We start from the raw sequence: 27,479 nt of genomic DNA on the forward strand, positions 1-27,479 counted from the left end.
AGAATAAAGCGGCATCTACCGTCGAAGTAATAAGTTGAATCATTCAAGATATAACTGGCCAATTTAAAAGTCCCAGCTCTGACATATAGATGGCGCTACTAGAATTAGTTATTAGTTTTTTAGTTAGCCCTAACTGTCAAAAGATGCGTGTATAAATTTTACAGCTGTCGGATCATTAGTTTGTTAATTATAGCATTTTGAGTGAAGCAACTTTTGTTATTGTGAAACAAATGGCTTGATGCCGAATTTTTAGACACTGCCCCAGGAAAATCAGCCGTCAGGAATTGGTATGCCAAGACTAGACGTGGCGAAATAAGCACTGAAGACGGTGAACGCAGTGGACGCCCAAAAGAGGTTGTTATCGACGAAAACATTTTAAGAATCCACAAAAGGATTTTAAATGACCGTAAATTGAAATTGAATGAAATAGCAGACACTCTAAAGATATCAACTGAACGTGTACATCATATCATTCACGAATATTTTGGTATGAGAAAGCTCTGTGCAAAGTGGGTGCCGCTCGAACTCACTTTTAACCAAAAACAACGATGAGTTGATGATTCGGAGTATTGTTTGAAGATGATCAAGCGTAATAAACCCGAGTTTTTGCGTCGATATGTGACAATGGATGAAACATGGCTCCATCATTTCACTACGAAGTCCAATCGACAGTCATCCGAGTGGGCTGCACACGACGGACCCGCTCGGCAATCCAGTCGGCTGGCAAGGTTATGGCGTCTGTATTTTGGGATGCGCATGGAATAACTTTCATTGACTACCTTGAAAAAGGTACTACCAAAAAAAATGTGTTTTAATATGGTAGGCTGGGAACTTTTCGATTGACTTGTTAGTTTAGAGTTTTAATTATCCAAAATGGTACCTAAGGAACCCAGGAAATATTACAATTAACATTAAAATCCACTTATTTCCAACGCTAATCGTGCCTATCCTTTTTTTCGCTCCAAGTTTTGGGTACTGTTACAGTCTTATATGTGTAAGCTCGAGGTATTTCATATGCGATGCCCAAGGCAAAATCAATTCGGAAATGCAGATTACATTGGCCTGGAGATGTTTGTCTAATGAAAATTTAACTATTTCCTCACCCACTTTTATTACAAAATCGACCTTTGGGTGGAAGATACAGTGAACAGCTCCGAAAAAGACATGGATCAAGATCGTAGGAAGCGATCTGAAATATAGAAGACTATATTAACGTTGTCCAAGCCTTTATTTTTGTGAGATTCCTTCATTCTCAAGTACCGACTATGGATTGTTGTATTAAAAAATACAAGCGTATTTCTCTCTTTATCACTCGAAACTTTTCTCTCTTTATAACGAAATTGACGTGTGTATATAAGTATATAAGTGTCACTTTAGTTCAGTAATGGTTAAGGCGACAGTTAATGGTTCAAATTAGGGATGCATATAAAATATCGATATTTTCTGAAAAATATATATCGATATTCTTGGCCGATATATCGATATTTTTTAGCCGACATTTTTCGATATTTCTTGACAACAAATTAATTATAATTTTTAATAATCCTTTAAAATTGATACTTATTTTTTTTAAATATCGAAAACGATATATCGAAATATCGATATTTTTTTCGGTGGACAATATCCCTAGTTTAAATCTCACAGAGCAATGGTTGCTTTTATGGTTGCGATTTTAATTTTTTCCGCTGTTTTAGAATCATGATTATTTTAGCTACTTTCAAAAGCTAGAGAAATAACTAATTCATAATATTGCATTAAATGTGAATGTTATACTCTTCTGTGGTAGTTCTTGTAATATTTTCACTGTTATTAGATCATATCCTCGAGTTCTTTTACAATAATCTTCCTCATTATTATTTGTTTCTGAAATTGGGAATTTAGAATATCTGTGATTTATTTCCTTCGTCTTTAAAAAGATCAGCCGGGAAAGGCATATGTTTTTAACCGACTTCAAAAATGGAGGAGGTTCTACGTTCGGCTGTATATATGTTTTTAATGTATGTTCGCCGATTTCTTTGACATTTATGGACCTATTTTCAAAATTATTTTTTTTATTCAAAAGAATGCACTTCCGAGATGGCCCCGTTGGAACCAAGTCAGGATCTGTTGCGGGAAAGGGGAGAAATCGAGGGAAAACCTCAAATTCTGAGGCACGTAAAATATGTTCACATTTTTTTTTTCTAAAATAATCGGACTATAAATATCTAACACTAAAAAGAGAAAAATAAAATAATTTTAACAAGAAAATTGAACCGACTTCAAGAAATAAGTAAGGAACTCACTAAAAATTAAAAAATAATCGAACTTTAAAACAAAAAAACCTTATAAAATAAAATATGTATATAATAATCGTTGTAATATTTAACCTATCCACTGCACGTATTTTATATTCTACTATATACACACAATTTAGCTTAATACTTACCCAAAACTATTTATCTATTTACGATTGTATTTGAACTACTACCAAGTGATTAGTTTGAAGTCGATGCCGAGGCTTAACAATACAAAAGTAATATTATTTTGTAACATATGGACAAAACGAAATTACGAACAAAACAAATATAATTTGCTGCTCGGTACCGACTTCAAAGTAATCAGTTGGTAGTACTAAAAATAATATTATAAATAGATAAATAGGTTTAGGTAGGTACGTACAGCAAATAGATTAAATAAGTTTTTTGTTTATTTTTATTTAGTCATTACAACGATTATTATGTACATATTTTTTAAGCATTTTTATTAACTTAAAACTAGTTTTTTTTATTCAACATAATTCCCTTCAAGGGTGATTATAGCGACCTTCCAACTTTTCGATACCATTTTTGTAGTACAATTTGTCCATTGCTTCAAAATAGGCCTCAGTTTCGTCGATCACCTCTTCATTCGACCAAAATTTCTTTCTGTGAGAACAGGAAATAGTCGCTGGCGGCCAGATCTGGAGAATACGGTGGATGAGGAAGAAATTCGAATTCCTGGATTTTTGGGGCGGTGTCTGCGGGCATTGTCTTCGTTTTTCGGCTATTTCGTCCTTCAAGCGTTCCAGTAACATTTTATCAATACGCGAAATTGCTTTTATCCATTTTTTCACAATAACAAAAGTTGCTTCATTCAAAACGCTATAATTCATAAACTAATGATTCGACAGCTGTCCAATTTATGCACGAATCTTTAGAGGGTTAGGGCTAAAACATATGGATTAATTCTACTAGCGCCATCTATTTCTCAGGCCGGGGACTTTTCAACTGACTTGTTATTGTTTATTGTCCAATTATCCTTTTTTATAGGATAATTCTGGTGTCTTTTGATCTTTCTTGTTGCTTTCCGTAATGAATAATCTGTAGTCTCAGTTGGCGACAGATTTCCAAAGTATTCTTGAAACGCGGCGAACATAAATAGTAAAATATTTATAAAAATATATTAATCAAAAGTAAATATTTGTGTAACTATAAATATCTTTTTCCATCTCACTTCTAAGAAATGGATGTTGATGATATGAGTTTTTAAAAGTATGTATTTGTTTATATAAATCTATATAAACAAAAATGAATCGCGCCTAAATGTATGTATGCGCATGACTTCCGAACCACTGCACCAATCTATATAATTCTTTATTGCTGTTGTCAGAACAAAGTTTGTACGAAAAAATTAAATAAAGCTAACGGAAAAGTTTTTTATAATTCAACCTCATAATATTTTTTTTATAACATCTTTATGAGACACTCTTAGTACAATCTTAATTATAAATTAATTTATTACTACATTTCATTTGTACTTGGATTAATTAAGCAAGACGAGTGCGAGAAAATACATCAATATGTATTGCTCAATTATAAAATTATAATAACTTATAGTTATAGTTTATACTAAAGGTATACACTTTATATAAATTCATATGGTTTGGTTCGCTTCAATCTCCTGACAACCTGCGCGCTGTCCAGCAGTTGTATTGCTTCCACGTTAGTGTGATTTAGTAATCTTCTTTCGTGTTTCAAGACGAAATCTTGGATAACTTCGCAAATCCATTTGATTTCCAGGTCATCGTGCAGTTCTTCGTTGGTTACGTAGCGATAGGCATTGGTAATCAATCGAAGAACCTTGTTTTGACAGCGTTGTATGACTAGTTGATTTGAATTTTTATTGCAACCCCATATTCGCACCCCATAGATCCAAATTGGCTTTATAATTGTCTTATAAATCAACCTTTTTGATTTTAGATAAACTTGAGAGTATTTTCCGACTAACTAATATAGTTGTTTTATTTTGGTTCTAATGTGTTTTGTTAGACAACAGTCTAATATGATGTTTCCAATATAAAACCTGATAATATGAACAGAGTGACACAGAAGACAGGTTAATATTTTCTGTCGTCTGCTTCTTTGACCATTGACTAGTTCGACTATTTCGCGACTGTCGACTGTTTTCGGTCTATAATTCCCAACGGTAATTAAAATTATACGAGTCCTTCTATTTTTCACAGTCCTTCTTGCATCATAACCGAATATAAACTGTTTCGAAACCTCAAACCAGTTTGAATCGCAAGTGGTACCGCTGTAATCCAACGCATACGTTCCTGGCTTTAAGGTAAAGCAAGAGCGAGGATTTATGGAAATCGAGTACGCGCCATCAGGATTAAGATGGTCCATAAATTCCGGGGAAAATATCATTTTACTGGATTTTCTCATAGCGCCGTGTTTATTGCAAATTCTGTTAGTTGTGCGCGCCGTAGAGGGCGTTGCGGTTTGAGGAATGGCGTGTACGTGTTAAATATAAGCCGGATAAGTCCCCGGAATAAATACCGACATGTTTTTGATCGAGAAAAATCGGTTTGTTTTTGACGTTAGGTAATCCAGATGCGATATAATCGTTTGTTTGCTTATTTCCGAATGGAATACGTTCTGTGGGAAGAAATGTTCGAGAAATGCGCGAATTTTGCACGCTCGGTGTGAAATAACAGGCCAATTGAAAAGTCCGCGGCCCACCATAGTAAAATAAATGTTTTTTAGCTAAATTAATTTCTTTTATTTAACATAATTCTCTTCAATGATCGTGATCAATCAAGTGATACGTTGGTTATAGCGATCCTCCAACTTTTCGATACCATTTTTGTAGTAGGATTTGTCCTTTGCTTCAAAATAGGCCTCAGTTTCGGCGATTACCTCTTCATTCGACGAAATTTTTTATTTCCAGCGAGCATTCTTTTGAGATCTGAGAACAGGAAATAGTCGCCGGAGGCCAGATGTGGAAAATACGGTAGATAAGGAAGCAATTCGAAGCCTAATTCATGGATTTTTTTGCAATTCACGCAATTTTTGTCATCGTATTCACTGACTTGTGACACGGTGCATTGTCTTGGTGAAGCAACACTTTAATTTTATTCAAATGCGGCGATTTCGTCCCTCAAATGGTCCAATAACGCTATGTAATAGTCACTATTAATGGTCCTTCCTTTTTCAAGGTAGTCAATGAAAATTATTCCATGCGCGTCCCAAAATACAGACGCCATAACCTTGCCAGCCGACTGTTGCGTTTTCCCACGCTTTGGAGCGGGTTCATCGTGTGCAGTCCACTCGGATGACTGTCGATTTTACTAGAAATTGATATATTTTCGGCCGAGCGAAATAAATTCAAAAATACAAAACGACTGAATTAAAATCTTAAGAAATTAATTCTTAAGATAAGCGATATCGAAATAAAGTCAATCATTTTTAGATCGCCGTCAAAAGCAGCCCGGGTCTTGTCGGAGACTCAAAATTATACGATAAAAAGAAATTGGTCTGCTGGAATAAATAATTTTCGACCCGTCTCAGTACAACGTTTCGGCAGGTTTATTAAGATTTTAACTGTCAGTAAGTCTCTTTAACAAGTTCTCTCGGAATATCATAACGAATAATTAAAAAGTTGTAATTACTCGTTCTAATAAATCATATCAATTATGTTGAGCTGGATTGACAATAAATATATTTATTGATTTGGTAAGATGTGTGGGTAAGAATTATTTCCTGCTGTGGCTATATAGAAATACGTAGTCTTTTCTGGCAAAATAATTCCAAGTTAGAAGTACGATATGTTACTTAAAGGTAATTTTCTCATCAGATAGGTCTGATAAATGTGACGGATGGATGCTAATTGGGAAAGAGATCGAGAAAAAAAAGCTTCTTGTACCAACTGCTGCAAAGGCGTGCGAACAAGTTTTGAAGGTGTTTTCTTAGAGGAATATTTAATATCTTGACGACGTTGCGGCAGAATTTCATCAGCCATCTTCAGGTTTTGCTTCCTTTTATTCTATTTCCGCTTACACGAAATAAACTGAAATATATATATATATATATATATATATATATACTAGCGACCCGCCCCGGCTTCGCACGGGTGCAATGCTGATACTAAATTAAATACACTACAGAAAAAATATGAACGTTGTATATAAAAACATAGCGGCCCGCTCCGACTTTGCACGGGCATAAAATATATATGCCTATGTCACTCAATGAAAACATGATTAAAATCGATCCAGTATTTTTGGTTCATTCATTATTGCCCTTGGCCTGCACGCATTAAATTTGGAGTAAAACAATTCCTCTTCCCCTATACTTACTATGAAGATTTCCTGCTATCTTTGGAATATCTAAATTCATACAATTTTTATTACATTACATATTTTTAAACGCAAATTTTAAATTTGTAATATCTCCGAAAATATTTGTTTAATTTACATGCTGTAAGGAACCATATTGATCTATATTAATTGCACACTGTATTTAAGGTACTTAATTCGATAAGGATTAATGCCGTATTGCTTAAAATAGCTTCGTAAATAAGCCATTTTCTCAAGTAAAAAGTAAACAATAAAAATGGTTAATGTGGGTTATCCCTAAAAGATAAACATATACCATCGCTTACTTTTTTGTAGACCTTTTTATGGTGTACATTAATTTGATCTAACTCGTAGGGTTAGGCAGCGTTTTTACTAATTGCTAAATAAGCCTAAAAAAAATAGGTTAATTTACGACATCACGTTAGAAACCTCTAAAATTAGCAATGTTGCCTTAGTATATTATGCATGTATTATACATATAAACCTTCCTCTTGAATCACTCTATCTATTGAAAAAACCCGCATCAAAATCCGTTGCGTAGTTTTAAAGATTTAAGCGCACATAGGGATATAGGGACAGAAAAGGCGACTTTGTTTTGTACTATGTAGTGATATATATACATGCATTTCTATATATAAAAATTATGATCCGGAATCATCTTCCCAATGGAACTTTTTCAAATAAAATATATTGACCGGTAAGACGATATTTCATAAGGTGGCCTTTCAGAAACCTAATTATTTCATCCAGGTGGTTCCAGAGAAGGTTCCACAATAGTGGTACATATTATAATCTAGATGAAGCATTTATTAAGTTGATGATCTTAATTAGTGCTTTTGCTGGAAGTTCCTACAATATTTTCCAGGTAATAAGATCAAAGCCCTTTTTTACGCTAATATTATTCCTTCTTCCTTTCCTTTCTTCGCAAGGTAGTATATAACATCATCCACTACATGGGATTGAAACATTATTTTGATGTGGTTTACATATCTTGCCGGCTTCTCCTAATTATCTCTAGCCAAGCTCATGGCTCTCTAGAGCGAATACTCAGCTCTAGCTTTAATACCAATTGTTTAATTTTATGTCTCAGCTGCTATATAAGATTATTCAACTTAGTTTTATCTTGCTGAGATTTAGAATAATATCATTTCTTCCACTTCCTTTTTTTTCCTGTTAATTATTCTATATACATATTTATTATAAATATATTATTGCTATATATAAAATATATATATATATATATATATATATATATATATATATATATATATATATATATATAAGACCTCTGGAAATAAAGGTTAGGTTTACCCTCAGTATCCTTTTCTATCACTTTATAGTCTGTAAAATCAAGCATGTAAAGACATACATTTCATAAAGAACCTACAAAAGATTTGGAAGCCTATGAAACATGCAATAGGGCCTAAAATGGAGAAATCTTTCTATAACTGGTTTTTAAAACAATGGGAAAAGTATGTCCCAATAAGCGGAGAAATATTCAATGAAAGTACTACAACTTTAAATAAAAAAACTTAAGAGACCAATATAGTGATAGCGAGCTAAAATGATTTGTAACAAGATATGGTATTCGACTACTATCTAAGTGAGAAATTATCTATAATTAATACAAACATTCAAAAAAAATTGATGAAAGTAATTAGCTAGGTAGACTTAAGAGTAATAGAGTTTAGAAAAGTATAATTTGTCCTTGTCGAAAAAAAAAGCCTGTCCTAGTAGAAAGCCGGAAAATAGATAAACAATGAAGGACTTTTCTTACTTGTACTAATGCATATAATTCACAAACACTTTATGTTTTACCTTTAGACTTTATCCAGTGACTACAGGAAAAGCAAAACATCTGCGCTCATTTAGAAAATTTAATATTCCTGTTGATTATTGATGATATTCCTGATGATTATTCAAAAACTGCCTGGAGGATAAGCATTATATTCCTTCAACGGTCTCACAAGCGATTTGTCCTTCAGTTATTAAAATGATTTTGTAAACGCAAATGTTCCAGATCCAAAAAGAGCATAATCTTCCAATAAAAGCCCTATTACTGTTAGATAACGCATGTAGTCACTTTCCAGGATAGCAAATGAGCAGCATTGAGCAAATATGTACATTTTTGCCATTTATCTGCCACCGCAAACAAAATTACAATGAAACAATTATGTATGCAAAACTTAGTGGAAACGTTATAATAACCCTTTGTTTAGCACCATTTTGTCAGATGTGTATTAAATGTCCTTTTTTCGTATTATAACTGTGGACCTATAAACTAATTTTAAAGGATGTACATCAAACGGTGTTACTCTGTGTTAACGTTAAAAGCATCTATAATAAGTTCATGTTGAAGCGCGAAATGTGAACAAACATTTTTTCAGTGCGTTGAAAATGTCTGAATTTGTATCGAGTAAATCGCATATACGGGAAGTTTTATTTTTTTATTTCAGCTTGTATAAGAAGGCGGCTAAATACGGTCGAATGCTGCGTGAAGCTCATGGCAACCATCGATTTCGACATGTGAATACTGATTTCGACGTTTTAAAAGTGGTGATTTTAACACCGAAGACAAAGAGCGTTCTGACAGGCAAAAAAATTGACGAGGACGAAGAAGACGAGGTTTTTAAGGCATTACTCGGTGAATCCACCAATGAAAATTCGTTTGAGCTGAGCACTACACCAAAAAGGGCCAGAATACAAGCAAAGATACAATAATGTTATTCTTCAGCATGACAACGCTGGACAACCACTTGTTACAAAAGTGATTAAAAGGGACTTAAAAAAGTGCTATCCCACTCCTCCAGATCTTGCTCCATTAGAATACTACTTGTTCCGACATATGTGTCGTGACCTGCTGAGAAGCACGTCACTTTTTATGATAATTCTCAAGAATTGGTCGTATCGTGAATAACCTCAAAATATGCATCGTTCTTTCGCAATAAAATCCGTAAATTGCCTTAAAGATGGGAAAAAGTAGCTGATATCAATAGACAATACATTGATTGAAATACATCGTACCGATTTGTCATATTAAAGCTTTAAAAAAAAGATCATTTAAAACTAATTATATAGCATATATACCTGCCCTCAATCCTGATCAGACTTCTATTAGTCTGGATTGTTGAGTCTGTGAACAGAGGATTTTATGAATTAATTGAAATGTATGGGGAAAATATCCAAAAGGTATCTGCAATGGCTATCGAAATACTAAACCTTAATCTCAAAAGTACCAATTAGGTCCAGTTTTGCAAATAAAAGTGAATGATATGCCACCATTCCATATTTCTTATTTTCAGTTTGTAATAAATTCGTTTTTCAATATTAACTTGTTCCATTAAAACAAGTTTCCAAAGCTATAAATAGTGACATCAGGACAAGTGCTGAAAAATCTACTAAGAAAGACAATTATAAAACCCACCAATTTGATTTGTGTAATGTTGTTATGAAGAAAATTACCATGATTCTACTTATGGCTTGGAAATTTATAAAATTACCAGATGAAGTAAAATATTATCGGCAATTTTCACTGCTTCCACTAATATCTAAAATATTTGAAAAACTCCTGCAAAAAAAGTTTCAGGCGATAAAACTAATTTATATTAAGGCATATATACGTGGCCTCAGTAATTTAAATCCTGACCAGACTAATTAATCTGGATTGTTGATGTCTACAAGAAACAAAACAGAGGGTTTCATCAAGTAATTGAAATTTGGGGGAAAAAAATCCAAAATGTATCTTCTTTGGCTATCGAAATAGTAAACCTTAATCTTATAAGTACCAATTAGGTCCAGTTTTGCAAATAAAAGTGAATGATATGCCACCATTCCATATTTCTTATTTTCAGTTTATAATAAATTCGTTTTCAATATTAACTTGTTACATTAAAACAAGTTTCCAAAGCTATAAATAGCGACATCAGGACAAGTGCTGAAAAATCTATTAAGAAAGGCAATTATAAAATCCACCAACTTGATTTGTGTAACATTGTTATGATGAAAATTACCATGATTCTACTTATGGCTTGGAAATCTATAAAATTACCAGATGTAGTAAAATATTATCGGCAATTTTCACTGCTTCCACTAATATCTAAAGTATTTGAAAAACTCCTGCAAAAAAAGTTAAAGGGGATAAAATTAATTTATAGGCATATATACGTGGCGTCAGTAATTTAAATCCTGACCAGACTAGATAATCTTGAGTGTTGAGGTCTACAAAGAAACAAAACAGAGGGTTTCATCAAGTAATTGAAATTTGTGGGGAAAAAATCCAAAAGTTTATAGTAAATTCGTTTTTTAATATTAACTTCTTACACTAAAACAAAGCTATAAATAGCGACATCAGGACAAGTGCTGAAAAATCTATTAAGAAAGGCAATTATAAAACCCACCAACTTGATTTGTGTAACATTGTTATGATGAAAATTATCATGATTCTACTTATGGCTTCGAAATCTATAAAATTACCAAATGAAGTAAAATATTATCGGCAATTTTCACTGGTTCCAGTAATAGCTAAAGTATTTGAAAAGCTCCTGCTAAAAAAAAGTTAAAAGCGATAAAACTAATTTGTAGGAATATATACCTGGCCTCGGTAATTTAAATCCTAATCATACTTTAATTAGTCTGGATTGTTGAGGTCTATGAAGGAACAAAATAGAGGATTTCATCAAGTAATTGATATTTATGGGGAAAAAACTAAAATCTGAGCAAAACAAAGCGAAAAATTGATAATCGTAACTTCGTGATATCCCCCGTAGACAATCCATTTTGATTTTGTTTACGAAAAAAATGCCTTTCCATTAGTTATCGCACTCAAAGGTACAGCTGAATTTTAACCTTTCGCTCCGCAGTTAATTTATTCAAATGTAGTACCCTCACGTAGTGGACCGCCTAATTGGCGTTTAGTGTCACATCGACACCTTGAATAATAAAATAATTTTCGCCGCGAAACGTTGCCGTTAAAGCCGGCGAGTTTTTTTTTTTATTTCAACGTGGAGACAGCGACCTCACGCTCAACCGTTCGGAGTGGAATTGATTTAAAGATTTATATAAAGAGAATAAAACGAGAAATTAGCGAGAATATAACTTTCTCTATATATTTTTGGCTCTTTCTAACCGACTTCAAAAAAGGAGGAGGTTCTAACAGGTCAATTGAAAAGTCCCCGGCCTACCATAGTTAAACACTTTTTTTTTGGCAAAATTAGTTTTTTGTATTCAACATAATTCCCTTCAAGGGTGATACACTGATTACAGCGACCCTCCAACATCTCGCTACCATTTTTGTAGTACGATTTGACCTTTTCTTCAAGCGATCATTCTTTTGAGATCTGATAACAGGAAATAGTCTCTGGGGGCCAGATTTGGAGAATACTGTGGATGAGAAAGCAATTCGAAACCCAATTCATGGATTTTTGACACAGGGCATTGTCTTGGTGAAGCAGCACTTCCTTTTTCTTCAAATGCGGTCGTTTTTCGGCGATTTCATCCTTCAAATGGCCCAATAACGCTATACAATAGTAGCTGTTAATGGTCCTTCCTTTTTCAAGGTAGTCAATGAAAACTATTCCATGCGAATCTCAAAATACAGACGCCATAACCTTGCCAGCCCACTGTTGCGTTTTCCCAGGCTTTGAAGCGGGTTCATCGTGTGCAGTCCACTCGGATGACTGTCGATTGGACCTCGGAGTAAAATGATGGAGCCATGTTTCATCCATTGTCACATATCGACGCAAAAACTCGGTTTGTTACGCTTTATCATCTTCAAACACTACGCCGAATCATCAACTCGTCGTTGTTTTTGGTCCAAAGTTAGTTCGCGCGGCACCTACTTTGCACGCAGCTTGCTCATACCCAAAATATTCGTGAATGATATGATGTACACGTTAGAGTGTCTTTAGAGTGTCTGCTATTTTATTTAGTTTCAATTTGCGGTCATTCAAAATCATTTTGTGGATTTTTAAAGTGTTTTCGTCGATAACAACCTCTTTTGGGCGTCCACTGCATTCACCGTCTTCGGTACTCTTTTCACCACGTCTTAGCATACCAGTCCTAGATGGTTGATTTTCCTGTATTCAACTGTTTTTTTCCCTTCAAAAAGCAATATTTTATCAACATGCGAAATTAATTTTTATCCATTTTTTTCACAATAATAAAATTTGCTTCACTCAAAATGCTCTCAAATTTATACACGCATCTTCTGAGGGTTAGGACTAACTAAAAAACATGTGGATTTAATTCTAGTAGGGCCATCTATGTGTCAGGCCGGGAACTTTTCAATTGACCTGTTAAATTTTAGTCCTAAAGGTACCGATTGAATCCAGGTTTGCGGATAAAAGTATAAATTAAGATTATAGTAAATTCGTTTTCAGATCTTTCATCAGATCAAAGATCTTTCCAATGGTATGGAGAGGGACTTCAGGACAGGTACTGGCAAAATCTACTAAGAACGGCAATTATAAATACTACTAGTAATACCTAAAGTATTTGAAAAAGTCCTGCTAAAATATTTAAAACCCATCATAGACAGAATACATCTAATACCCTGCACATTAGTTTGGTTTTATGACCAAACAATTGACCAGGTGCCGGCTTGAAGAAGACAGAACGGTCCACCTGCTGTTGCGATAGTCGCGGGTTCGGATCCTGCTGGGGCATGGTCGTAAATGTATGTTTGTGATTGTTTAATATTTGTGATTGTCCAAAAGGCAACAGTGCATAATCCGAAAAGGAAAATGATCGCAGTCACGCCATTAACCAAGTTGGGTAAGACCGGATATCTTCTGGGATGATTTCTAAGTTGGTCACTCGCCAATCGGTAAGCTTAATGCCGAGGATCGTGGTCGGAGCCAACTGTAGGTCCAGTCCAGATAAACCCCTAGCTGGTAAAAGGAGACTTGACTTGAGAATCATATACATTTTACACCATGTACACAAAGAGCATCGAAAAACTAGAAACGCGTTGGAATTGAGAGAAAGTATGTTGATGAATAATATGAATTTGTTAAAGAAAATTTTCAATGATTCGTTATATTATATTATTATTATCCCACTATACTAATATTTTGAAGAATCACAATCACAAGTAAGATAACGATGGTACCCCATTTGATCGATCTTAATATGCTCCGCAAGCGGTGCAAGATAGATGCAATTTAAAACCTTGAAATCGCAGGCCGTCGGAGCAATCGCGTTTAAACAGATACGATTCTTCTTAATTTTTTCCTCGCCTCTCGCAATCCAAACCGAACCCCCACCGGCCCCCTCATCCGGTTTAATCCCGATAAAAGTTTCCCAACTATCCATTTCCATCCGCAGGAATGTCTTCCCGTCTAACTTCCAGGATAATTGAAATGCGGTGGATTAGGATCGGATGGGGGGGCTGCGGTGCCGGGCGAAGGGAGGGGAGTGTTTGCCTCCTCCGATTTGCCTACGACCTTGATCGGGAGGTCCCCAGAAACAAAACGGAAATGACCCGGCGCGCAGAACTGGAATCCGGCTACGAGATGGCCTTTCTCGCCGTTTTTCCAGGTAGTTACTCGGATGGAAATTGTCACCTGTTTTGTTTTTTACGTAAATAGGGCGCCGTTGCGTTTACCGTTTGTTTTTACGTCGGCGATCGAAATGAAAAAAGTTTTTTTATATCCACATCGTCATCACCTATTATTATCCTCACCAGCACCTCAACTGCCTCCATATTCATGATTTATGCTGATGATAATATGGCTTTGGCAGAATTTAAATTCCAGGCCAACAAAAACATCAGTTCACCTAATCAGGCCACGTAGTATTGGTCAAAATAAAAAGAATAGAAGGGACAAGGTCAGGTGTATACAACGGATCTTACAGGACATTTTCCATGCAGGTTTTCACCCTTTTTTTCAAACATGTGGTTGAGATAGAGATGGATGTTGTATAGATCTATACTCAATCTAATTTGGTCATATGGAATCGAGCTATGGGGAACCGCTATCATGTCTAATATATCCATCATATAACAGTTCCAAAATAAAGTGTTGCGTGCCATTGTCGATGCCCCGTACTATGTTTCAAATAAAGTAATACAACGCGATATTTCTCTAGAACCAATAACGAGGGTACTTCAACTTGTTTGTGTGAAGTACTTCGAAAGAGTGCCACTACATCCCAATGTACTCGCTAATCAGCTAAATATGCAAAGTGACACTTATGTGCGTAACCTAAAACGTCTAACACCATCCAATCTGATTATGTGTATATATACTTTAGAGTAAGCTTTATGATAACACTAATTAATTAAAATAATATTTTATACAGGAGATCACCTAATGAAGTGATGTTCTACATGCCATGTTTACATAATGTGAATATAACAAATACCTATTGCCCTCTAGGCAGATTTTGAAACTATGTTACTAAGAGTAAAAAAAGCTTTTTAACATATTATACAACACAGGGATTTGTCTTATATTTTTATTATTATATAATATATCAATGATTTTACTTAAAAAATTATAAACTGAACAATACTTGTTCAATGAGTAATACAATACAATTCTAAATTACTGAAAAAAGTTTAAAGATGTTCGTTTAAATCTCGATTTATATTAAAATGTCTTGGGTTCTATCGCCTTGCTTACGCTGACATTAACGTATAGTCACTATGCTATGCTTTTACACCGCACCATCTCAACTTAAACCTCTTAAGTTGTCTTGTCCATCCGCGACTTCAAGAAACCTAATTGTTTTATCATTAACATGATGATAGAGGTCTTTGCTCATAACAATTTTTAACGGTCTGGTTAATAATGTCCATTTCCAAATCTATATGGATGAAAACCACCAGTCATTAACAGCACAGCTCAGTAGTTTTTTCTGAAACCGCTGAATTATGTTCGGAATTACTACTCTTTTTGGCACCACGCCATCTCTGGGTACCATATGTCCACTGGTTTTAAGGATTTACTTATACAGCGGTATTTTATTGTATATTAATAGGGCAGAATTTTTCCGTAATAGTCGATATATTCTTATACTTTTAATACCCAAGTTGTAACTTAAATCATCTGTTGTAAACAACAAAATTAGTTCAATTTACGCTCTATATAATAACGTTTATACTGCGCATCTTTTTTGACTGTTTTTTTTACTTCTTATAGTAGAAAAATTAATTAAATAAATATCAAGCAGTATACTGATACCATACCATATACACAGTGCATAACTGTACTCAGCTCGTTAATCAGGATCTCTCGATAGCAATTTTTAGAGTAATTGAGTTTTATACTAGAACATTTTCAAATCAGTTTTCAAAATTCGCCTTAAACTGTGTGCAGAAATGTGAAACTGAGAACCACGGGGGTCCGAATTGATGTTTCTGGAGACTCTGCAACACGATCGTGCACCAGAGCCATATTTTCAACGTGACGAGACGTCCGTTGTCTTCCAGAATGAAGCCTGTCGTACCATAGTGTCGAAAATTCGCATGTAAACGATAAATTGTGGTTTTGTGAGACACTGGACGATTGGGATAATTTTGACGCAGTTTCCGGTGAGTGGCAATGTAACGATTATTTTCAATTAATATCGTCACTATTTCTGCTCGTTCTTGTGGCGTACATTTATCCATAATAAAATGTGGACATCTATACAGAAAGAATAAAATAATATTGATATATCAAATATATTTTCACCAAACATCCTGTACAGTCCGGATTCTATAATAAAGACCTGTTACATTCGGATGAAGGATAAAACTGATTAAAATTCCGATCACATTTTTGTCTCTGCTTCTAAAAATAGGCATAGACTGGCCGAAATAAGTTTTACGACCTCATTAATATTTTCCATTTTTACCAAGCCTCCCTCCTCCAGGGTCTGCATTACGTTACAGAGGAAAGCCCGATAACGGTTATTTCTGAATCACTGGATGGTTAGCTGGATTAATGGTAATATCCTGCGAGTAAAATTGGATTTGCCGAATATTTGTAATTGGATTCTAATCGGTTGACAATTAAGTCGTTTCATCTATTTTTTTCAATTAAATTGTTTTGGGTAATTTTAAATTATATGTATTTTATATATATTTTTATTTATATTTTAATTATATAATTATAATTCTTAAAACCTATTTTCTAATAATTTATTATTTCTGCAGGAAATAAAGGTTAAAAAAATGATTTTGCATATTTTGGATTTTTAAATTATCGTTTCTTAGGATCAGTAATACTGAAAATGTCTGAATTTTGTTGACCAAAGGCTGAGCAACAGTATCAGCAAATCAACTATTGGCATATTTAAGTTATTTGTCTTGATGGACTCTTGCTTCTAGCTTTTCTTTCGATAGCTTGGAAACTAGACAATTGATCCTTATAAACCACGAAAAATTCTGTTAAAACAGGTGAAAAGGATTAAAAGGCACATTTATCATCGTGTTAGTGTTCGTGCAAAATAAAATGTTAATTACGTCGAATGGTACATGTGATAAAACAATGGGAAAGTACAAGGAAGAAATGAGAAATTATTCAATATTTCATTATTTGATGAAGCGAAATTGGCAGGCGGTATTACATGGTAGTCCGATTGAACAAGAAAACTTGGAGAAACAATCTGATTGATTAAAACAACAGCAAACTCCAAAGATTATGACGAGATATATTAGTTGAAGATGAAAAACTAATGGAGATATGCAAAACATACGAAAAAAAGTGTTAACTCAGAGAAGATAAACATTGAGGAATTAAAAAGTGTACTGAAGAAATTGAGGAACGGAAAAGCCACATAGGTTGCATTTATTTGATTGTTTTGGCTGCACACACAGTCGATTCAACAAGTACTTATTTTCGTTGATATACTACAAGTAAGTAAAAAGAAAGAAAAAGTAAAATAAAGCTTCTATTTGGAAGTCTACACGTTTCACACAAATATACTCTTAATGCTTATCTGTAATATCTCGAATAAAATAGCATTATGATAACACACCGTCCAACACAGCAGGTTTCCTCATTGGATTCAACAATATAAATAGATAATTTCTAATTATGTTTCTATTACGAGAGACATGGATGATATGGTTGTCAATTATTTTCTTTGGTAATATTGCTAATAACTGGCAGAATGCATTTAAACTAGCAATTAACTTTTACTAAAATACATTATATTTTGATACATTTATATAAAACTCAAAAGGCGTCTTCTTTGGTTATCGAAATAGTTAATATTATTCTTAAAAGTACCAATTAGTAGTACCTCTTATATATTCTTTATTTTCAGTTTAAAATTTAGTTATTTAGTAGTTATTTTATTATTTACCGTATTAACTTGTTGCACCAAAAGAAGTTTCCAATGTTATAGCGGGTGACATCAGGACAAGTGCTAAAAAATCTACTAAGAAAGATGATTATAAAACCCACCAGCTTGATTAATGCGACATTGTTATGATGAAAATTACCATTCTACTTATGACTTCGAAATCTAGAAAATTACCAAATAATGTAAAATATTATTGACCAATTTCGCTGCTTCCGGCAATATCCAAAATATTCCTGCTAAAAAAGTTAAAACCAATTATAGACAGAAAAATTCTAATATCTGCACATAGGTATCATGACCAAACAATTGACCAGATGCATAGAATCACATACATTATTGGAAAAGGATACAAAAATAAAAAATATTGCTCAGCTACATTCTTGGACGTAGTGCAATAAATATGATTAGTACTATTATCCCATATAGTAGCAGTGCTAAGTACCTTCTGATGAATCTTGATATAAAACTTCATTGGAGAGAAACTATAATTAAAATACAAAAAACGTATTGATCATTTGGAAAAAATATAATATATCCGTAAATAATAACTAAAAATCTACCGATGGAATTGGGTTATGTGGACGTTCTGCAAGATGCAATATAAATGTAATACAAGTATTTGAGAATAAGATCATAAGAAGTATTGTGAATGCACCCACATACTATAGGGACAACTATTTACACCGAGACTTTGGGATTCCAACTGTCTTAGAAGGAATTTAGAAATTCTAGGTTAATCGGCAACGACTAGTAAGAATATATTAATTAAACAATTAATATTCGTGCTAATTGCCCATATAAATCTAATGTAGGTGCTTGAAATGCAATTGTTACTTGTGAAATATATTATAGTTTTGGAAAGGAAAGGAAAATAATCTTGGGAAGCTTCCATAGAAGACATAGAAGTTTACGAAGCAAAATAGAGGAAAATTATTCTCACTTGGTCATAGAACTTCTACAAAAATACTTCATTAGCCATTAGGGTTTCATTAGTACAAAGCTCTTGCCTCACTTGATGTTTGCTGAACATGGTACTGTATTCGCTGACGCAAGTGTTGAGGTATTGGCTTGACAATCATAGTGCATATAAAAAACTATGCATATTAGAAATCAGACTAAATTCCGGTTAATTTTAATGCTCATCTCGCCAATCCCTCTCATGCCTTAAAAATTTGAGCTAAGAGGTATATTTCTTCGACAATTTCAATTATTTATTGGGCATTATTGTAGCTCTATCCTTATATTTAGTCTTTTTTGTTCCCCAATAAGTTACTCGTAATTCTCTCCACGCCTCACCACCTATTCTATCTATATGCTTCAAAATTAATTCAATCGGCTTGGTTAGCGCAGTGGTAAAGGCGCAGGACGGTTCACCTACTATTGTGATAGTCGCGAGTTTTTAATCCTACGGGACATGGTTGTATATTTAGGTTTGTGACGGTTTAATATTTGTGATTATCCTAGGCAAGAGTACAAAATCCGACAAGGAAAATAATCCCATGTCTTCTGGGATGATTTCTAAGTTGGTCACCCGCCAGTCGGTAGGCTTATTGCCGAGGACCGTGGTTTGGAGCCCATGTTAAACAGTAGGTCTAGTCCAGATAAACACTAGTTAGTTAGGTAAAAAGGAGACTAAGAAAAGGAGAAAAGGAGAGGAAAAAGTTGGAGGAACACTGGTTTAGAAAAGTCTTCCCTGAAAGAAATCGCATTGATTCCCTCATTTATTTTCTCAATATATTTTTAATTAATTAGTCTGGGAACTTTTCCTGTTGATATATTACTTTTTATATTACCACCCACGCTTTGAGCGTATTAGTTATCGTTAGTTTTACTACTTTTCGATTTCTGTAAATGGTACAATGTTTCGTCCTATTGTGACACAATTATATTACAGCGGGAGCCGGTTTATTGCTTGCTGTTTCGGGTGAAATTTCGAGCTAAAACTTTTGTATTATCAGCGCTAGAAATTTCATTAGGCGTTCTGATTGTACAAGCGAATTAATCCGACTCTCCGTTTTCGTTTGAGTTAATCCAATCAAATAAATAAATATTCATAATGCGATAAGTATTCATAAAAGTCGCTATCAACAAGGACAATTTAGTTTTTATACGATTTTTAGTGCGACTGGGACTCTTACAGTTTATGATTTTAATTAACAAATAACCCGAAATAAAAATCATTAAGCGGATTATTCTCCTCCGATACCAGGGTTACTATTTATATTTTTTTCCTTGCTAAATCCTATACTAAGTGTTGTTAATTTAACTTTTATAACCGTAACTTTCTTCAGAACGTTTTATTATTTGAGCATGACGTGTGTTGCTAACATATACAGTGCCTTGGGAAGTTTCTCTGATTAAAAAATGAAGTTAATTCGTAAACATTTTCGTGCGATGATTTTTAGATAGAGTTTCGACGTAGATCATTAAGAAAGGAATGCATGAATCAACTGTAGGGCTAAATTTAAAAAAATAGTGCGTAAAATAAATATTTTATTTAAATAAAACAATTTAGTATTTAGAAAAAAATAAAGCAGAAGGCAAAATAAGTGATATAACAACGTTGTACTGTTGGATAATAATACTGATAAAGAATAGTACCGATACATTATTGTACTGACACTTATTAGTGCTGGTAATCAATGGTATTGATAATGTGAATAACAGACAATGATAATAATAATCAATAGCAATGACAGAACAATCATGATGGTTAACAACAATCTTGGTCCATAGTAATCAATAACAATGGCGGAAAATCGTAACAAACAAAGGTAATAGATAACAAATGAAATACAATCTATATTTCTTATTAATATTATTTATTTATTAATTACCCATCAGCCTCTTGAGCTTTTTAGGATCAGTTTCTAGTATTACAAAATAGTATAGCATTTAAATATACTTATAAGTGATTAAATATATAATGGAGAATAAAAAATATAAATCAAAATTTTAAATATGAAGTATAATAGGTGATGGGTTTGTACCGAATTAAGGCTGTTCTTAGAGCTAACTTTAGAGCTTTGTAGATGGCTACACGATAAAGAGGGAAGTTTGAAGTCGTTTTTCCGATAACGCTAATGTAAAAGCTCAAATAATCATAGCTCTTGGATCCATCTGTATAGATAAAAAATGTTCGGGATACCTATTAGTTTTATTTTGGTTAAAGAGGGAGCAACACTGTGGGAACCGTTCCTCTTGGAAAGATTCCTCATGAAGAAATCTTCTGAACTGAAAGAAACTGAAGAAAACAGTTACAGGTGGTGGTTGCCAGAGAGATAATATATCGCTTATAATGTAGACAGGTGGAAATCCAGAGATAGGCGATCATAGACTGCATGAAATTTGTGATATAAACCTTGGTACTGGTCTCTGGACTTTTAAAATCTTTGAAACTCTACAATTGATATTAATATGTATCGAAAGAAAGGCTTATACTGAGTTATCAGTTACTTTGACCACTTTGGCATCAGTTTCTGGCTTGTAAAATAGTAATAATTTATACTATACAGTTGCAACCATAAAACTATTATCTGTAAATTACAGTAATATAAGAATTATGGAAAAGATACGTTTAAATAATAAAATACAGGAAATGAAGTATATAAAGATAAAATGATAAATAAATAAGTCAATAGAAAATAATTAATGGAATTAATAGAATGGAATTAAATTAAAAAGAGAAAACTCGAATAATTTATGAACAAACTTAGCTTTTCCTTATTAGACTAACGAAAATAATTGTATTAAACTAACAAAAAACAACCTTATCTGGCCTGTACACTTGAGGAGCTTAAAATGCGATATATTAAGGCAAATTCTACACTTTTATCTCTGAGACCGTATTAAAAATGGTCATTCATTTAAAATGTGACAATCATCAAATAGTTAGTTGAGGAACGAGTCCAGAAAATAGGAATATAGGAGACTAACATTGAAGTTGCAATAGCTGCCACCGATCGCCAACCCTGGCAAAGATAACGTCTTTATTACATTTTTATCGCACGTTTCCTCTTTATTGGCGATATTTATATGCACTCTATCTGTCACTTGTTCTCTTTCACTGCACTATCCGTAATGGAGAATATTTGAATGTTTAATCTAATCCATACCTATAGCACTCTTTTTCATTATTTGTCTATTTTCAAACTGTAAACACATCTAACCAAACATATTAATACTTATTATCCAGACAGTGTATATAATTCGAACACGAACCACTGTCACATGTAACATATATTTACAAAATGCCCTCGAAAGTGACAGGTTTCAAGCAATATATTGCCTAAGCTATGGTCGTGTATGAATTATGGATGAACTTAATATTTAACACAATTTCGTATTATGAAACTATTTTTTGTTTGTTTAAAATAACTTGGAATATTAGAATCTGGGAAATTAAAAAGAAATCAATAACACTTCTTATGTATTTTAATTATGTAATTACAAGAAAAATTAAAACCAATTTGTCTGCTTTTATTAACTAGACAAAAAGTTTACCAAATTTTCTGAATCTTGAAAAAAGGTATTTATATGTATTAAAAAAATATTATTATTATTAGACTATTTCAATGTTTTTCATAATATTTATGACATGGGAAACTAATTATAACTTGACACAGTATAAAATATATCATGGTATCAAATGTCTCTGATAACGTGCCAACCAAGAAGGGGTTATTCGTATAATGAGGTTCTGAATAAGAAGCTTCTGTCAGAAGATGCAAGATCGTGGCATTCTCAATACTCCCTCGAGAAGTTCCTAGCTGGACAGTCGTTTCCATCCCGATATTCTGAACGAATCGGTGTACAGAAAAGGGCTTCTTAGACCAGCCTTGTCCACCGCCACCAACTATCCGAGGGAGTAACCCAGACGATAAAACAAGGAACATCAACAACGAGAACCAGATTTTTGATAAGAAAATCTAGGGAAAGGATAGTTGACTAAAGATTTTCAACCAGGAAAAACACCTGAATTAGACAGAATTAAGAAGGAAGAATTGTTAAGAAGTATCGACAAGAAAGAATTACTGAAGAATTGAACCAGAAGATCAGAATCAGACCAACATCCCAACAACACAATTTAACGTAAATCATTTTGTACTCCTTTTCCCAGCTTTTCTACAACGTGAAGATACCGTATTGATAGAACGACATTTGTTTGGCAGTGATCCATTTTTAACAAGTGACAAACCGTGGGTGCTATGTCTGGTGCTGACGCCAGGTGCACCAGAACTTCAGCACAGGAGATTCACTTCAGCACGTTATATCCTTTATATAATATAGTATAGCATTAACAAGTAGCATATCAAACCCCTATGGTGACATGTTTAAAAATAACATTTTCAGCGAATGCTGCTAGTGTAGTAGCAATTTTTTACTTGAGTTTGAAAGCTCCCTGAGAGTTTTAACTGAGTTCTCGTTCTATAAGTCTTGCAATTCATTGTTTTTAACCATTTTTGGACTCCCTGGTCGTTATTATTATCATCAAAATTGCCACTTTTAAATCGTTGAAAGTCAAACCGACTATTGGGATATGATGAAGCATCATAACCATATATTTACAAAATGGTTTTTAGAGACTTCGACAACAGATTTCTTCATATCAAAGAAAAACGTAATGAATGTCGAAAATACAATTTGGAGAACGAATTTCATAATCATGAATTCATAGCCGGCGCTTAGGGAAGTGACTGCAGGACTTTGGACTTTTTGGATGTTTTTTTTTCGGAGCCGTTTGCCGTATCTTCCGATCGATCGAGTCGATTTCGCCACAAAAGTCTATGGTGGATTTGTTCACTTTTCATTCGACAGACATATGACATATCCAAATCATTGTAATCCGCGTCTCTGAATTTGTCTTTCAGATGTTCACTTATTGTCGCATATTAGACGATTTCTAATACGATCTCAGAAAGAAACATGTAGCATTTACCTTAGGATTACGGGTGTCAGACTGAACAGTGTATAAGACAAACGTTCGAAAGAAGCGAATTTTAGTCTTGATTGTAATATGTCTCCTCTTCCATGCTCACCATCTTAGAGAAGAAAACGCTCCAGTAGCTTCGCCGATTGACGGTAGCTTTTCTCCTCACTGCATCCGCTACTGTGTTAAAAAACAGTAGAGAGAGGACATCTTCTTGACGAACATGGTTCGGACCTGACAGTGACTTATAAGTCATTTAGCACTCAGCTAATGGGACCTTCTTAGGACACCTGAAGGAGTCTAATAACTTTTAGACGAACGAAATGTTCAGCTTCCAAAGCTGCTCAAAGTGAGGGACAGTGTAGACAATCAAAATCGGAGCAGAAAAAATAAAAATGATGATCGTATCTTTTCCGCATCTAATACGTTTCTCCATAAACTGTCCTAGTGCGAAAATCTTTTCTACACAATATCGGTTACATCTTGATCCCTTCTGTTCATATCGGTTTGTCTCTTCACGAGTTTTTTGAAGCTTCATTTGTGTGATCTTCATAAACATCTTCTCAACAGTTGATAGGGAGCTTATATCTTCGTAGTTCTTACGCTGTTTGCTGTTACTTTTTTCAGAATCGGTACAATTAAGGTTGTAAGATACAACAAACTTAGGCATCTAGGTCTGGCGCGGTTGGCTTTTGGTGTATGGACGCTCGGTTGACTGCCCTTTGTAGCGCTGGTTTCCAAAATGGCAGGCGCTGTGTATCGTCTATAATTTTGAGATTCTTGGGATGTTTTTCTATCTCAATAGCTTCTCTTATGATCCTTTTTGATTTATACTACAAATTAGCTATGTTTTTGTGTTGTCAAAATCAATCCTGTGTCAAGTCATTCTTGCACATTGTGCAAGAGACGAAATTTTTTCACTTTTGTTGATTACATTGCGATGGTACTTCCTTCGTCTGCCCATTCTTCTTTTTGTTTATCTCATGTAGATCTTCTCAGTCTTCGCAGGGAATTTTGTATACTCCTTGGTTTTCCAGCTCTACTTTAGTTTTTCGCTTTGATAGGATTGCACTAATCTTTTTGTCGGTCTTAAAAATTCTTTCAATGTTGTATTTTTAAAGATTCGGGTAATTTTTTCTGCGATGCCTTTTATGTATAACAGTATACACGTTTTTCTTAATGGCCTTTCTTCATGTTTACTTAGGCGTGATCCTTGTGCTCTTATTTTGCTTTATTTCTCCGTGTAGCTGTTCTGGAGAATTTTCTCTATTGTTTCTATTTTTTTATTTATTTTGTGAATATGTTTACCTTTCTGATCAATTGACAAGTCCCCGGCCTGGCACATAGATGGCGCTACTATTTTAGTTTTTCAGTTAGCCCTAACCCTCAAAAGATGCGTGTATAAATTGCGTTTGATATAAATATTGCGTTTTGAAGGGAAAAATTACCGTTGGAGCAAAAACTTGGGTTGATGCCGAGTTTCCGGACACTGCCCCAGGAAAATCAACCATGAAGGATTGGTATGCTAAGTTTAGACGTGGTGCAATGAGCACCGAAGACAGTAAACGCAGTGGACGCCCAAAAGAGGTTGTTATCTACGAGAACATTAAAAAAATCCACAAAATGATTTTGAATGACCATTTTGATGAAACATAGCTCCATCATTTCACTTCGAAGTCCAATCGACAGTCATCCGAGTGGACTACACACGATGAACCCGCTCCAAAGCATGGGAAAACGCAACAATCGGCTGGAAAGGTTATGGCGTCTGTATTTTGGGAAGCGCATGGAACAATTTTCATTGACTACCTTGTAAAAGGAAGGACCATCAAACGCGACTATTACATAGCGTTATTGGACCGTTTGAGGGACGAAATCGCCGAAAACGGCCGCATTTGAAGACAAATAAAGTGCTGCTTCACCAAGACGATGTCACATTGTCACAAGTCAGTAAAAACGATGGCAAAAATCCATGAATTGGGCTTCGAATTGCTTTCTCATCCACCATATTCTGCAGATCTGGCCACAGCGACTATTTATTTTTCCTGTTTTCATATCTGAAGAGAATGCTCGCCGGGAAAAGAATTTGTCGAATGAAGAGGTATATATCTGAGCCATAAGAGAGGGTTGTGGCTTATCATATTTTTTGCTTTTACTCCTAGTTGCTCCATAAATAGGTTTGCAATGACAGGGGTTGACTGTAAACTCATTTGTGTCCCTTCCATTTGTTTGTATATTTTATCTTTAAGAATTGTCAGATTTTTTGTCTCCTCAAATATAGTTTTTTATATTGGTTATGGCCTCTTTTATAGGCACGTAGGCAGGAAAACTGATACAACGTCAAAGCTTACTAGCTATGGGCTCGATGAAGTTCTTAGCCAAAGAATCCGCTTTTTCGGCCTAAGGACTTCGGGATAAGTTACATTTGTTGTTCTCTATTGATTAATGTCTTGAGTTGCCTTAATTTTGATTAACGATCTTTTGATCTTACCTTTAGATTTAAATATATATATATATATATATATATATATATATATATATATATATATATATATATATATATATATATATATATATATACGAAACATCTAAACCAAAAAAAATCTGATAATCGTTGTCCAATATCATTTCTGTTCGATTTTAATGATTTCCTTAATATCTTTTCGATGCCATTTCGGGGGGGACCGGCCATTTATGCAAGGCCAATAAAATATTATTTATCGGACGTCGTCTAAGACGGTATTAGTTCTTTCTTTATGGTCGACCTCCCAGCCAGGAACCGACCGCGGCAGCATGTTACGCCACGATGATGATTCCCGATAGCAAAAACGCCGGATTTATCAGTGAAACGAAATGGTTCATATCAAAATTGATATCGGTGAAATATTAGGCGGACGGGTACGTAGCAATATGTTTCTTTTTTTAGTTTTTCCTTTTTGTTATTGACCGAAAATGTTTCTATAACGATTTCTTATTAATTTCTGTTTTATTGTGTTGTTTTGATATAAATCCTTAATATTTCATAACTTCATAACGCACAGTCATCGTAATTAGGACCGAATCAGTCACACGATATATAACACCTTCTTTTAGCTTTTGGTTGAAGTAGAATTATATGTAAGTATCGCCTGTACCTTGGTCCGCCAGTTTGCCTTCGACAGTATTTCACTTCTCACTTCTAATCACTGTTTCTACCCAAATTTCATATGGTATACCCTGTAAGGAATAGTTTCCCAAGTTTTGACGGCTCCAAGTTCCAATGGTCTTTCGCTCAGTGACTTAGCTACTATAATCCGCTTTTGCTGACCCTACACCCAGAACTTCAAGTTTTTCTCATCAAATTTCAGGAGACTATATTAGTTTACAATAACTTCAGTTTATCTTTAGTAGTTTTACATCCGGAAAACTGGGATGCTTGTGCCGTTTCTCGCGGCATGTATATTTCCTAACAGTAATAGTTTGGTTAGTATAATAATGGTTAGGGATTTTTGAACGCTGCGATACTTTTGTCCGAACTCTACTTAACTATACCTAGATATACTTCCAGTAATTGCGCAATGAATTCCAAGTCAACGAATTAAGAAACCATTGCGATATAAACCGAACTGCTATAGTCTATTCAAGGCTTTTTTAGTAATGCGTCATGTATTGTGACGT

General features: G+C 34.2%; 1 protein-coding gene across 3 annotated transcripts in view; it reads left to right on the forward strand.

Moving 5' to 3' along the window:
• Positions 1-27,479, forward strand: part of CngA (Cyclic nucleotide-gated ion channel subunit A) — a 195,868-nt gene that overhangs the window by 82,584 nt on the left and 85,805 nt on the right. The window contains exon 1 of one of the 3 annotated variants that reach the window (XM_076416229.1): positions 26,587-26,720. The exons of the other annotated variants lie outside the window; for them this stretch is intronic. Within the exon in view, the coding sequence (XP_076272344.1) occupies positions 26,676-26,720 (45 nt within the window). The 5' untranslated portion in view covers positions 26,587-26,675. Of the gene's footprint in view, positions 1-26,586; positions 26,721-27,479 lie in introns of those variants that run through there. 3 annotated transcript variants of the gene reach the window in all.

Source organism: Rhynchophorus ferrugineus, unplaced genomic scaffold (assembly GCF_030347505.1).
Source record: "Rhynchophorus ferrugineus isolate W39M unplaced genomic scaffold, kcgeb_rfMv2 rfM10, whole genome shotgun sequence".
NCBI lineage: Eukaryota > Metazoa > Arthropoda > Insecta > Coleoptera > Curculionidae > Rhynchophorus > Rhynchophorus ferrugineus.